Genomic DNA, 15,871 nt, shown 5'->3' on the forward strand with positions numbered 1-15,871 from the left:
CTTTCAAACTGAAGCAATTTAAACATCGATACTCAAATCATTTACATTTACCCAGGTTCATTAAAAAAGAGAAAAAAAACAGAAAATCACAATCCGGTAAAGAAAAAAACAAAACTAATTACGTTAGTCCTAAAATCTCTTTAAAAAAGTGGACGGCTGCGTCAACCAGTGATTAGTAACTTGATAGCCGATAACTCTCTGCCAAACTATGCCCACTCCTCCGATAGATCATTTTCCAATGAAATGGTCAAAATAGTGATGGCGCCTGTCAGCTAGACCCCCACAGTATTGCAGAAGATGCACTGCCGCGCACAGTGACCAGGGGATGGGCATGCCAGCTGCCCACTCTACCGAGTGATCTCTACCAGTCACTTAGCAGCTGCTTGCAGTTTCCTCCCTGGCACTTGCCTCCATGGTAATACTAGCACCTACCTTGCACGCTCTGAATGCTCACAAGGCCTAGTAGGACCGCCTCTCTCTTTCATTATTATATCTGCCTTTCATTCCCATGTTTCCTCCCCGGTGCCCTGTGGGTACTTTTGAAACACAAGCACCTTACAAATGCACAAAAAATAAATAAATAAAATGGGCAAAGCTAGAAAGTGCAAACTTTATATGCAGTCTAATTCCGACACACTCTAAATCAGCCCCAGTGTAATATAATCTGCCAGCTGCCGGAGCACGCATGGGTGGAGATGGGTGCTACAATACCACTTCAACTGTGGCAGCCTTCACCCCTGTGCCATCCCTGCAACCTGGTATCGTGTACACGCCAGCAGAATCGGCCCGCGCCTTGGATCTCAACGGGCTCTCTTTGCAGGTTCGGAAGTAACGCTTCGCGTCGCTGAATTCCAAAACCAGGGCATCCTGCAATGCTTCTCAAAAGAAAGAATTCACATAGCAAGGCAAACTGCGATATAAAAGGATTCATTTAAAACATGATGCTGGCTAAATGCTGAAACCTCACCTTGCTACTTCTGTAAGGGACCGGCCGTCTCTTAAACATAGAGCTGTCCTCTACCCACCACCCGCCAGGAAGGCAGTGCCCACCACGGAGCTCTACAAGATTCTAGGCCAGAAGGAAAATACCTGCAAGCCTGCACCTGTGCCGCCCAATCACTCGTCTTTATGTGATGCAGGGTGGGAGGGGAATGCCTGTGGCCAGCGATGGTGCAGAGATGTTTTTACAATATCGTGAGATCTTGCTAACCTCGCAGCTGCCTCGATTGGGAACTTTGCATTTACCAATGGAGGGACTGAACCTGTCTGGTGCTTAATTCAAACCTATGCTGCTTGAGACTCCTCCAATCTCCATAGGCTCTTCTCAACTTAATTGCGCTTGCGATAGAAAAAGCAAGCATTCCACAACTACCCCAGTGAATAAGCCTTCGTGGGTTGGAAACGTGGCTATATATTGTGACTGCTCATCTAGCTGGATCTGGTGGTACCCTTTGTAGAGGCCCAGTTTTGTGAACATCTTGGCTCCATTTAGCTTGCCAATCATGTCTTCCAGATGCATACAAGGGTGTCTCTCTCGCCGAATTGCTTTGTTGGCCTGATGCATGTCCACACAGAGCGTGATCTTTTCAAACAACCCTTGCTTGGGTACTGCTACTACATGCGAGACACACGGGGTAGGGCCACGCGCTTGTTCTATGATATCTTCCCTCAACAAACTCTGGATCTCTTTCTCTACTCGAGGCTGCAGGTGCATGGGTATCCGCCAGGGGTGTTGCGCCACTGGCGATATTGACTCATCTATGTGTAAAGTGACTGGGTCCCTTTCAAAAACCCCAGACCCTTGAACAGTTCCGGGAATCGTTGCACTGAGCATGTCACAGCTGCAATCTTCATTGCAAGGGCCGTTAGTCGGCCTAACAGATTTCTTCCCGGCACCTCTCCTTGAAGAACGTGCAGCTCTGCCATGGTTCTTCTCCCTTTGTAGTTCAGTAGCATTGAGAACCTCCCGTGACTTCGAACTGGACCTCTGGAATATCTTAAACTCAGAGGGTTCCAACTCTGGTGGGTGTGCCAACTTGCAAAATTCAGATATGCACATGAAGTGTAGCGTGGGTCCCATGTCAATGACGAACTTGGTGGGGTGCTGACCCACGTAGATGTCGATGTCTCCTTCTGGGGCAGTCACTATGTCACTCATCATGTATGCATGCAGATCCCACTCTCTCTCTAGTGGAGGTGACGATGACTGTCCAGTAATCTGCTGAATATGACTGACCATGTCTCTCCTCATGTTGGTGTTGGGGCACTGCGGTACATGAATTGTATTCCTGTCTCGCCCTGCTGGGAGCTACACTGTGCGCCCTGTTTGGAGGTGCATTGCATACCCTCGCCATGTGATTTTCACATCCACAATTAGTGCGTCTCTGTCCAAACGTAGGGCACCACATTCCTTCCTCATGGGGAAAAGGCAGACCACACCCATAACACTTTCCAGTGGTGCCATACCTTCTTGCCGGAGTGTGACCACTTCTGCCAATTCTCCCTTCTTGACTGACGTAATATGCATGCTCGTTCACCTGTCCTTTGCCAGTCTCTATCTGCGTAGCTTGCGAGTCTGCTCTCGCTTCCGTCTGGGACATCTGGAGAATGGTCGCCAGAGGCAGCAGTTCCCGCAGTAGTTTTTTTCTGAAAGTGGACGACAAACCTCAGTAGAATGGCCTCCTCATTTGAGAATTTTTGAAAGTCACAGTGGGCCACTAACTCACACTAAATCAATAGCAAAGGTTAGCAGTGACTGCTGGGAGATCTTTGGGGCTGATGCCATATCCATATCCCAGTTTCAAACTTTATTGTCAATTGAAGAATTCCATTTATTGGTACGAGCTCATCAGAGCAGTTCAGCATCTTAAAGTAAAGCGGAAGTGCCATGATTAAGGGAAACCTGTCCATGGAATGACTGCCATCCAATGTATAGTAGATAAAGATGTGCAACTATTGTGTTCTTGTTTGCCAATCACCAACTGCAAAGCACAATATTTACTCATTCTTACATTCAGCCAGTTCTAATTTGTGGTGATCCCTGCCCTTGCTCTTCACATCTGAATTTCAATCCCTATTGGACACTTCTCAGGGAGGGCGGGAAGAGTGTCTAGAGGGGCATCTTCCAGTAGATGTTTTTCATTATAGGGAACGCCGTAACCGCCGGAGCATGCCGCCTCCATTGGCCATGTACAATGCCCATAGAATTCTCCCGTGCCAGTCAGCGGGAGGCTGCCCTGGCTCTTCTGTAGATGCATTCAGAGCATCTGCAGAGTCATGGACACTGCTGTGCCAAGGACCATCCTGTGTAAGATTGGGTGGTGATAGGAAGGCACGCCTACAGGTGGAAACCTCTCCCCAGTTCTACAAACGAAGATCAAAGTCTACGCAAAATCTTGCCTACAGTGCGGGATATAGAGAGAGGGTGAATGGCCACCAGGAAGAGATTCATGGCTAACAGCAAAGAGGGCACGGTCCAATCACAGGAGTTCCTGAGAAAGTACTATGTCGCGCGGACAAGATGGCAACACCTAAACACGGAAGGGAACTGCAGGGGGACAGCAAATATGGCGGCGGCACAATGCTCTGCTCCCCGCCTGCCCCCAAGACCCTTGAGGACATGGACGCTGAGAGCAAACTGGGTGCGTAGTCTGAAAGGAACAGAAAGAAAGGGGAGGTCTGGAGACCTAATAGTACAAACAGCACCAAAAAGCACAAAACCTTCAAAATAAGTCATTATACAATTGACCACGAAAGAAACGTTTGTCAGAAGATGCAAAGCCTGTGAAAGAGATGGGAAGGGAACCGTTGAAGAATATCCAGTAAGACAATCGTAATCGATGTAACAGTTAGCCAAACGTAAAGGAAATCAATGCTCATCTTGTTGAGGGGCAGCAAATTAAGAGGATTGCTTTCCTGCGAGACATGCAGTGAGAACACCTCCCATTCATTGCTGCACTCTTTCATAGGATTGCTTCTTCTGTGCTTCAGTGTGGCGATCCAAGTGTGTGCATAGTGTCCATACTGACTGCCAGGCCGCCCAAGGGGCTGGGCGGATGGTCCGTCAAAAGGGGCTCGCTCATATCTGAGGATCCAGTATTTGTCCAGGATTTCCGTTTGAGCATACACCTTTAGAACATAGCTTATAATTATCAGCACACAATAACTGGCACGCAATCAGCTCCTATAGATAGCAGAAACATTAGCGCACTGCCATGTTCCATGCTGCAGTCTGTAACCACACACACGGATCATTCCATCAACGTGTAACTCATAAAAGAAACCTCATTTACTTACCACACTCTGGGGGGGGGCTGGGTTTGGGGTAGACAGTGCGGGTCCCTAAATGTAGGTTTGCTTGGAGCAGCAGTAGCCCCAGCTGCATGTCCAGTGTATTTTAGCTGATTACAAGGAAGCTCATGACCTTCAAAGTAGCACAAATACACAAACAGGAGGCCTTGCGAGAAGTATGGTCCCTGGCAAGACAATCTTGCTCTAAATGCAGCCCCACCCTTTGTTACGGGTGAGCTGACTGATTCCAGGCCAGACCGTGCTCTGAATGCACCAGTCACTCCCTAGCTCCACCCTTTGTTAGGGGTGAGCAGTCAGATTCCATGCCAGCGGAACTTGCTCTGAATGCACCAGTCACTCCCTAGCTCCACCCTTTGTTAGGGGTGAGCAGTCAGATTCCATGCCAGCGGAACTTGCTCTGAATGCGCCGGTCACTCCCTAGTTCCACCCTTTGTTAGGGGTGAGCAGTCTGATTCCAGGCCAGGGGAACTTGCTCTGAATGCGCCGGTCACTCCCTAGTTCCACCCTTTGTTAGGGGTGAGCAGTCTGATTCCAGGCCAGGGGAACTTGCTCTGAATGCGCCGGTCACTCCCTAGCTCCACCCTTTGTTAGGGGTTGAGCAGTCTGATTCCAGGCCAGGGGAACTTGCTCTGAATGCGCCGGTCACTCCCTAGCTCCACCCTTTGTTAGGGGTTGAGCAGTCTAATTCCAGGCCAGCGGATCTTGCTCTGAATGTGCCGGTCACTCCCTAGCTGGTCTCTCCTTAGCTCCATCCTTAGGGGCAAGCCCATCGGAACTTGTGAGGTAGTCATAGAATAGAGTACTTTCCTTTTCCTGAAATACTTTGATATTTACCAATATTTATAACCATCTACTGCACAACAAAATCCCTTGTAGGAGGAAAGAATAGAATTCTGTGAAATCATGCAGGATTAGTGCCCTGACACCCACACTGTGACAGCACAACACACAATTATTGTTTATTTTTTAGAAATTTAAATTGTTTATTATTTAGATGACAAAACCATATCTACAACTCTATTTCTGGTCGGAAATTTCAAGAAATAAGCTGCTCTCTGTCATGTGTGATGCTTCAACCAATCCCGATTTTGAATACTGCCTGCTTGGCATTGTAGGGCCTACTAGTATGAAATGTGCAATGCCAGGATTGGCTGTAGGAGGGATCCGGAGAGTTTCTTCACAATATCTACGCTGAAGTGTACTACTAGGAATATCAAATGGCTGATGGTGCCTCTCGTTCTTCCCCCTACTTCAGTGGGTGATTCTGGTTCCTCACCCATTGAATGCCCCATTATGATACCGCATGCAGCCATCGCAGCGTCTGGAGGCACCCAACAGAGCTCCTTCGGGGACGACGTGGAGCATTTCAGTTGGCGTACTGATCTCCAGAACGGAGTTCTTGCAGGCACAAACGTGGGATTCGACAGATACCCCACTGAGCACAAACATGAGCACCTGCAGGCACTCTGCTGAGCACTTGCCTGCAGCCCACTGAGGTCCCAGAAGCACCTCTTTCCACTATCCAAGAAGCAACTAAGGACCACCATTTTAGAACTGCCCAATCACCAGGACCTTGCACATCGGCTTGCTAAGGAGATGAATAATTGAGGTATGATGTGTATGAAGTGTGCTCTTTCTCCTCAAACCACTTCTTCTTTCACCTCCTTTCCATCCCGAGGCCTAGGAGCTGTGCTCCTTACTATCATCTTTCCTACGCCTGCTCTCAGGCCTTTAACCCCTCTCTGATTAATGACCACCAATTCTCCTCGCCTTGTATGGGAGGATGCTCTTCCTTCCCCCACTCTGGATGGTTCATGATAGAAGCCTACCCTCCTTTTAAAGTCCCCTTCTGAATGTTGTTAGATGAGGCTTGTATTGATGTCCTTTTTCCATCTTTTGACATTAGATTACCCGTGCAGAGTTATCCACTCTGCTCTCCCGCTTCCTCTTATTATGTGTTGCTCCCGCTGCCCATCATGACATCCCTTGCATGCAGTTAGCCAGTAGCTTTGCCTTCTAGTTTTCAGACCGGGGTTGAGAGCCTTCAGAGAAATGTTTGAGTCTTTGGTCTTTTCTGCCCTGGACATTTCTGATTTGGCCCCTCAGCCCCACCCACACCGCCACACCCCTACTTACCTTGCTGCTGACTCGCTGTGTCCCTGCAACGTCTGTTCCCTTTCACTTCCATGATCGGGAACATGCGCCGCAGGGTCCTTTCCTTTTTTTTTCCGGGACAGTCTGCAGGGGACACCCCCGCAACTCCCACTCACAATATAGTGAGCAAGGGTGCAGGAGACACCCCAGCAGCACCGTCAACCAATGGGGGATTTTGTTGAACCTATTGGCCGTTTGGTATTTTCAAACGGCCGAAATTCTGCTAAATATCCAATTCGGTCTATTATTCTCTGTCCTTTTGGCTGATCCCTATTTTGCACACTCCCTCTTGCCGGAATAATGCTATATTTACTATCCCTCTCATCTACTTTGCCTCACCTGCCTGGCATGTGGTTAGTGGATAGGCTTAAACTAGCTAAATGGCAACTCCTTCCTGATTGCTGTCATCTTTACTAACACTCCCTAGACTTTTCCCCCATTTCTTCTCCTCTTGTCCATTTTTTTTCTCACTCTCACTCTCTCTCTTTAGACCCCAAGCTCACCACCACGCCCAATTAATAGCTAAGCTACAGCGCTACTCACCTGTCAGTGTTGTTACCGGCTTTTCCTGCTCCAGGGTTTTATCCTGTGTGCTAGACACTGAGACGTGTAATAGGTGTAGTCATGCAGAATTGAAGAAACCAGAACATAAAGGGGAATGGATGGGAGCATGCAATTGGAACATTTGTTGACAGTAAACTAAACCATGGTTTAATATATATATTTACATTATTACACAGGTTCCCTGTTTGAGGCTAAGGAAAGTAGAGCAATTTCCCTGGAATGACACCATTTTCCGATGTGTCGAAGCTGGGGTTGGAACCCATGTCTTTAGGCCCAGGGATAGCCACTCGGCCGCTAGACCACGCTCCTAGCCCTCCTTAGCTTCTGTAGTGAGAGAGCTGGAGAATGATTATTTTAAAGCAATTTGGCTTGAGAATAGTTGCAATGATATATCTATGGAGTAGTAAAATCGTAGAGAAAGCCATTAGAAGCGAGTGGGAGAAACAACAATGCTGTTAAGTTGAGTACAGTCAACTGTACTCTCTCAGACTGGCTCAGCTATTTACGAGCATGGAAATTGATTCTGGTGCTTTAATGATAAGCCGCCGTACTCCCCTCCCCCCCTCAGCCCCTCTCGCCTGAACACAATATTGTGCCAGTTTGTCAAGCGATGAAAGGTAGTATATTTTGCCACCCTAATCCACTAACTAATCAGTTTTCTAATAAACAATCAGCAATACGCTAATGTGTCATCAGCACTTCAGGAGCTCTGCAGAGAGGATGATCTGCGCGCCGGCGCTAATGAATACGCCAAAAATCATTAGCTGATCAATACTTCTGAGTTATTTTCATTGAGCTGATAGGTCTGATACATTAAAGCTGACATTTTACATTTGTCAAGATCACAGTGCAGTTTTTAACAGTGGAACAGGCGGCTGAAAATATCCCCAGGTAGACAATCAAAGAAACACAACTTATTTCTGCTGACACGTCATGGACGGCTGAGTAGTTTAGATAAATGAAAGTGTAATCTCAGCACTCTGACCGGCCTCAACCAAACATGCTTTCTCGGAAACTTATGAGGAAGTGCCCCCGGCCGAGATCCACTCTTTGAGCGTCATGCTTTGATTTGCTTTGATAACGCGGTCTATGATAGCCTGCGTTATGTGGCACCAAACAACCCCTCGACCTGACCACAGACTTGTCATATTGAGGCAATGTTATGTTATGTTGATTAATACTGCGCACTGCTACCACCCAGGGGCAGTCTCCAGGCGCTCACGTGGCTCTGAAAGAGAAGGGGCGGAGTGTGTTAGTGAGGTTAGGATGATAGGATAGGCTCAAAACCAAGAGAAACTGGCCTCTGTGTGCCTTGTCATGCATGTGGCAATACATCTTGTGAGCACAGTGTTCATATTTGAGCCTCTTGAGGGTATTGTGGCAGTAAAGTTCTCAACCCTGCTAATTCAGAACCTCGACCACAGAGCGCGCACAGCTCTGTGTTTTCTACTTTGCGGCATATAAAGGCCATTTGAGAGTCTCTCATAACCCATGGAAGAAATATCCACAGTGTAAAAACCATATACTGAAACGCGTGGCCCCAACACAGAAGTGATGGATCTGAGGGGGAGGAAGAATTCTATGACCGGCTGACCAGAGATGTCTAAACAGATTATCCTTAATGAATTTGTTATCCAGAAAGGGGAGACCCGTACGGTTGGAAGATCTATGCCACAGAATTAGGGCCTCTAGGATAATGCCACTAGGTCCACATAGCCAATAGATGGCTCTCAGCAATAGGAGTGATCGGGGCTCTCTATTTTAGTCTGCACACAAATAATACACCTTATTCTAAACATGTTCAGGTCTTGATAGTCCCCGCCCCCAGGAAGGCCTACATCTACCCCATTGTGGTAGACTAAGCTCGGTGATGCGCATATGTTCCTCAGCGCGACCATGCATTGAAAGCCTTCCATCAAGATGACGGGTGACAGTGGCCACATACTCCTCCTATAGTAGGAGGAGCTGCACATCAACAGTGAACATGTCCGAGAGAAGCCTGATAGAATGGATAAGATGTCGCGGAAGAATGCACGCCCGAAGCTGTCTGCAAGGCAGAGACAGGGAATCTGTCTGGAACAGAGCTAGTGCCAGAGTTTGGGAGCAGCGCTTAGTCGCGAATGCCCCTAGCCACACCACAGTAAAGTGAGCCCTTGCCTAGAGCTCCAGCTTCGGCTAAAGTGAAGACAACGGTTGTAAAAGTATGCACCCCTATCTCTTGTTGTTCTTAGCTGAAGTAGGAGGACAACTAGATAGAATCCTGACCAGGCATCGAATCTCAAACCAAACAAGTGCATATGATAGGTTTTATAACTTAGTGAGTCGATATAACTGCTCTGGAGATTTGTGCAAAGCAAGGGTTTTAGTTTCCAATTTCAGTAGGCTAACAAAATCTACAAAATAAGTCCCTTGCATAGGGGGACAGTAACGACTGTGATACTTGGCCATTCACAACTACTGGTATAGGCTAGTAATTGTTATGTATACAAGCTAATATGGTTCTCTTATTGAGAGAATGGCCATCACATGAAATGACAAACAGGAAGGGTCCTTTATGCAGCACTGTCTCTTTCACCTGGAGGATGTCGACCATTCGACAAACATCTGACATTTCTAAAGGGCCCATTCCGTTTAAACTTCCAGGTCCATTATCTGTCTCGGAACACTCCATGTCCCTGCTGCCACCACCTGTTCCTATTTATCGAAGAAGCTCTGTTCAGGAATTAAAACCCCAACCAAACTGGTGCACAACAGGAACTCGTTTTGAATTCTTTGCGGTCCTGGGGAAGATACATACTTTAGAAGTTGGGGTAAAGCACCTCAGTGCAATGCCATGTCCTCAGGTTCCATTGAGGGCCTTTTCAGGGAAATCTGCCAGACCCAACTGTGCCTAATGCCAGAACTGTAGACATTGGCGACTGTACAGCCTATGATGCCACAGGGCAGTGACCCCTTTCTATTGGGGGTAAATGTTGTTGGGTAGAACTAAAGCATACATTGTGGTGAAAAACATGGTGGCAACCTGTATTACTGCTCTGCCAAGTAAGCTTTCCCTCCCTGGCTATTCAAGGAATGGGAGGAAAGCTGACTGGAGCATTGAGGTGGTGGTGGACGCCTTGACCTTGGGCGCGCCCCATGAATGCTTGCCCGCATCACCCTTTTGGTCTTGCTCTGGCCATGGGTCCTTTTCATGATCTGTGCACCTGGGAAGATCCATCTTAGATCCTACATGTGCTTCTGCCCCTTCTTTTGTTTTGAATAACTGGGCACGTGTCTACATCAATCCATTATTAACATCCAACAGGGACATGTACAGGCCATTTTTACGTGGAATTAAAGAAAAAAAGCACAGAGGTGAATAATGAGCTATTTGCAGTTTGAAAGCGGTGTAAGGCATCTTCACAGGGGCCGTCTATCAACCGGAAAGGTGGCAAAAGCTCAGCCTGGCTACTGGCTCCATCCCAAGCACCTTTCTCTCCCAGCTGCCTTTTTGACATTTAAGAAGTCTGCCTTGGCCCTTTTCCTCAACATACCCCATCATTACGCTGCCACTTAGGGTTGTAGGCTGACACAAACAACACCAGCCACATATTTGATGTTAAAAGGGGATGAGGAACGAACTGCAAACATTGCGCACTGTGATGCAAAGTTTCTTGGGCATACCACAAGGAAGTGTGTGGACCCTGCCTGCTCAGGGCAGGGTTCTCTCAGCCATAATGAATGCACTTAGGGCAGCGCTGAGCATTCCCAAAAGGGAGCACATCTCCCACGCCAGAGGCGAGGCGCACTGGCTCCCGGTCAAGGAATGGATGCTCTTCAAAACCGTTGGCATAACCCATACATGCCTCTCACTCGCAGCCACTTCTTACCTCTCGGACAAAAATAGTCAGAGCCACCTCCTCTCGACCTAAGCGAACACTTCACCTCAATCAGCTGAAAGTACCCTCCTTCAAAAGAGCCAAAGCTGGAGGCGCCATCTTCATATTCCTAGCTCCCAAGCAGTGGAATGATCTCCCCACAACCCTAAGGAATGACACCTCTCGCATAGCCTTCCGCAAATCACTCAAAACTAAGCTCTTCAATTAACTCACTCTATCACATGCTGCCCTCACGTACAGCCAGGCCACCTAGGTCCCCCGCTTCCTCGGACCCCCATGTCCACCATAACCATTTCACTTGTAACTTAGCTGCATCGGTTATGTCAATTTAACCAGTACCCGTCTTGTATTAGGTTCACTGTAAACAAGAATCACAGACCGGTGTTCCTGCTGTCTAACATGTAAATAAGCAAGCGCCGCAACAGCGCCATGATGCCCCAGGGCCGCTTTGTGCACTTTATAAATGTAATAAATAAATAAATAAAGCATATGCTCTTATGTTGGCGGCAATACTCATATTCGGAATAGTTTTAATAAGCACGTGCTGCAAGGCCAGCAAATTGGCAGAAGAGCGCCATAAAAGAGCTGTGTGCATTACATTATATGGCGTCATGAGAACTTGAATGTCTGAGGAGCGGAGGTTGGGCATAATGAACTTTTAATTCCTTGGAAGGGGCCGTGGCCATTAACCAAAGGCACAGAAATCTGGCTGGTCCTGGGTTCTGCTGCCTTTTTGTACCCGCAACAGTAATATAGCAGTAATGCAGGTCACTGCATACTTACACGGCGGCAGGCATTACAATATATCGCTATGGACTCCGCCTGCTTTTGACAGGTGCAAAAATGCAGTAGGAATCTCTAAAGATTTAGTTGAAATTGGATAAAGGGGGAGATGCTGTTGTATTTCATGCACAGAGCTGAAGGAAGATGGGGGGGTGGACGTTACTATCTGTGCCCTGCTCTGTGCATGAAATCCCAAGAACATTTCTAGGGGCCTCATTATAACATTGCCGGTCCGGTAACAACGGTGCCGGTAGGCTTACCGGCACCGTTTGCCGGTAGGCTTACCGGCACTGTTGTTACCGGACCGGCAAAGTACAAGTTTGCAGCCGGGATGCCCTCCCGCCCACCAGGTCTGATTTGGCGGGCGGAACCGCCCCCACCCGCAGCCTTCGACAGATGCACCGGGCGATTCCCCCTTGCCAGGCACCAGAAAGAAAAAAACGCTGGCGGCGGCCTGCTGTTTTTACTGGCACGGCTACAGCCGGAGTTATAATGAGGCCTTAGGAGTGTAAAAAGGAGGCGGACACTCGGGTAATTTAGCACCCGCTTCAAAATGAGACGCATACTGGGGATTGTAGAAGATTAAAGGTGTACACCCCTTAGTCAACTATTTGGCACATTCGAGTACAGAATATCATCCTGCTAAACGGTAAGGGGATTCAGAAACGAACAAAGAAACCATCAAACCAAGAGGGTTTGGTCCATACTGTGGCTTTTCATTTCTGTAATCCACGCCTGTCCTTTAATCCCGTGCTAATCCCGTGCCTGTGTATTGACTGATAGTGTTTTATGGCAAAAGTACGATTTTTTGAGCATATACATTGAAGCTGAGCTGATTTACAGTCCTTAGCCTTATCGGACAACATCTGCTTCTTACTGACCACACGACAAGACACTAGAGTCTACTCCCTGCCCATATGACCACGTAATAGATGCCCCGTTAAACCAATATGTGCATATGAGAGGGGCCTCTTACTGACCACATGACCATGCAACAGCTTCGTCTTCCTGGCCATGTGACTAAATAATAGATGACCCTCAAAAACCACATAAATACATGAAAGGTGCCTCTTACTATTCAAGAGCCCACACTATTGGTTCCTCCTCCTGACCACAAGACCATGTTATAGATGTCTCTTAAAAACCACCTGATCACTTGAAAGCCGCTTGGTACTAATCACTTGACCACAGAAGGGGTCTCCTTTCCTGACTATATGCCTTGGTAATAGACACTGCTTGGAAACCACAAGACAAGTGCTGTTTACTGACCACATGACCACAGAATATGTCATTTATTCTGATCATATGACCACATAACTCTTGGATTTTAAAAAAAAAGTTTGTCTTCATAACCAAAGGACCACATGTTATAGACGCCTCTAAAAAGCAAATCAGAGTTACCGCTTTCTGACCACATGATCACGCAACAGGTTATTTTCCTAACCACACAAGAGGCGTCTCTTAAGAGCCACATAATTGCACCCGATCTTCCTGTCCTTGATCACAAGACCCACCATCTGACCACACACGAGGTGCTTTTTAATGACCACATAAGCCGAAACAGAGAGCTCGTTCACTGGCCACATAACCAACAAATTAGACAGTTTGAGGCCTGGGGCCAATAAACTTTGTAGCAGAAACATAATAAAAGATAGTGCATTTAAATTCAAAAGCTAGCATGCAGGCTTATTGAATGGGGAATTCCTTGGTTTAGCATACAGCGCAGCACACTTCCAGGCTCATATGCCCCACCCAGTTGCCCAATCAGGTGTTCTTACGTTTTGTGAACTGTTGTTTCTCGTTTGGCTTAAACTATACATTTGTCTTGTCCAATTAGCCGCACCTTTCAAACATATCCACTGACGTCAACATATGAATCGGTGTAAAAGAAAGAATCCCTCCCCTATCACAAGAGTGCATTCTTCTCCCTTTGTCCTGTCCTACCCACCACTGACCGACCCTAAGAATTCCACGAGATTCCAGAATCAAACGGAGCAGAAGTCGAATTTCCCTTCAGGGGGTCGCAGAGCCCAAAACTGCAGACAAGCTGCTTCTTTGATGGCTCACTCTTAAAAAATCCCTTTTTGTTCTTTATCTATGTGAAGTGACAGCTCCTCGAGATGGAGCGGGCCGAGCCTCTCTGGAGAAATCACCCTCTCCTCTGCCCATTGACAGGTCCCTCTGTTCTGAATCCGACAGGCCCTTGTCCCATCACCGGCATCGTGGCCTTGGAAGAGACCCACCAATTAAACCGCTTGAGCCGGTAAAATCTGAAGCCACTTTTGAGTGTCTGTTCCGATTAGGGGGGATGAGACCGAAATAAAAGGCAGCGCTTCCGCCCCCCTGCTACTCCCGCCACCTCTCGCTCTGCTCTCGGATCAGTTCCCCGCTTCTCAATTTTCTCTCTTGCCTCCTCCCCCCAGGTGCGAGAGGTGCGATAGGAGCTTCACACAGGCCACCCAGCTGAGTCGACACCAGAGGATGCCCAATGAATGCAAGCCAATCACAGAGAGCGCAGAATCAATTGAAGTGGATTAGCTGATTGGCTGCCTGGAATTAAACTGCAATGGAGAGTCATGATTAAATGTCACGGACACTTAAACAAAACCAAAGATTTCCTCTGAGCAACTTTCAATCAGCCCCAGAAAACCAAAAGCAGTAATAAAATAAAGGAAGATGTTACGAGACATCGATCCTGGCGCCGAACCGAGACCAGGGGGAAGATTATTTATTTATGAGTGGGGAGAAGACTTTTTTTTTCTCCAATGGACAAAGAGTTCCCGGGGACGGTTCGCAGTCCGAGTCCCGCCGTCCTGTAAAGCTTTATATCTAAGAAGACTTTTTTTTAAAAAAAATGTTATTTAAATACCAAAGCAAGGAAGCGGATGGGCTTTTCCCGCCCAAGCTCAGCTGCGGCAGAGAATGCACATGGACTTGTTTATCTTTGCACCTTTTTTCTTTCCGTAGCATGACTCAAGGGACCCGGATGTAGTCCTTTATCGAAAGTTGTTATTATTATTGATTTGCTTTATTTTCTCCTTTTTTTTTATTTTAATTTTTTTACAAACTTTGCCTCTACATGCTGGACTCAGAAATGCGTGTGGCTGATGGGAGCAGCAGGCAGGACGGATGGAAAGGCGAGGTCGGCGTTTGCTTTGGAGCGAAGAGGACATTGTGTTGCCATGCGTTATTTTTTTTTTTTTGTCAAGGACTAATAAATCATACTTTTGTGCACTTTTTGATGTTAACCGATTCCACGGTGACGCGGCTCCGACATGGTAGGTTTTGAAGAATGATGCAATATTTTAAATAAAAGAAAACATGTTGTGTAATAATGTCAGCGAGGGGTGGCTTTCTGATTACTTTGAAGTGGACTGTTCATGTGCAACCAGCGCCTCCTTGCAAAAGAGCGCCTAAGCTTCCATAGGCGGCGCTAAACACTGGGGTGAGCATGGGAGGGTTAAAGGAAGCCACGCTGCACAGGTCTCACTTTTCAATCTGGACTGTGATTCCATTGCAGGCCAATCATGAACCTTGCCTATAGCAATACCTTGACGTCTCGCAAATGGAACACAAATAACACTTATATAGCACGTTTATGTTAACAGTTACATACCATGTTATGCATTTACCTGTTTCCAAACAGTGTCCATAAGCAAGGCTTTATTTTGATTTCTATTATTTTCTTTCCGTACTACTTTGCCAGAAAATAATGTTTTTGTTCTGTTGGAGCACTTTTGTATCTGCCCACCACCGTTGACTGCCACACAAGAGGAAGTGATGTCACATGAGGGAAATTACATCAAGGCCTAAGCTGTGATGCAGCTATATGCGATGTCATATACATTGACCTCTATTAATGTGTGCTAATGCCTTGCATGTCCTCTCACTGATGAAGTGTTTGTACCCACACAATAGCCCCACCTTGTCACTGCACCCACACAATAGCCCAACCTTTCCCCTGCAATGTTCCTTTGACATTGCAAAACATTGTTTCCCTAATGTCTTTCACCTGATCTTCTCCAATGGGTCCAGTTTTAGGCTAAAAAACATGCATTTCCTTATCTGCTCTCACATAGAAGACAGCACCTGGAAGCGACGGTGATCAGTGAGAGAGACATTAGATATGCAATGCACAGCTGTATGCGGCCAGAAAGCATGCACACGTGCAGCCAACTTTG

The 15,871-nt window shown here is 47.1% G+C and overlaps 1 protein-coding gene across 3 annotated transcripts in view; it reads left to right on the forward strand.

Moving 5' to 3' along the window:
- Positions 1–15,030, forward strand: part of PRDM6 (PR/SET domain 6) — a 268,286-nt gene extending 253,256 nt beyond the window's left edge. For 2 of the 3 annotated variants that reach the window (XM_069625581.1, XM_069625583.1), the window contains one exon: positions 14,114–15,030. In XM_069625581.1, coding sequence (XP_069481682.1) covers positions 14,114–14,228 — 115 coding nt within the window. In that variant the 3' untranslated portion in view covers positions 14,229–15,030. The remainder of the gene's footprint in view (positions 1–14,113) is intronic. The other variant, XM_069625582.1, reaches the window with a different exon arrangement.
- The last annotated feature ends 841 nt before the right edge of the window (positions 15,031–15,871 follow it).

This window comes from Ambystoma mexicanum, chromosome 6p, assembly GCF_040938575.1.
Source record: "Ambystoma mexicanum isolate Mex_15411 chromosome 6p, UKY_AmexF1_1, whole genome shotgun sequence".
Lineage (NCBI taxonomy): Eukaryota > Metazoa > Chordata > Amphibia > Caudata > Ambystomatidae > Ambystoma > Ambystoma mexicanum.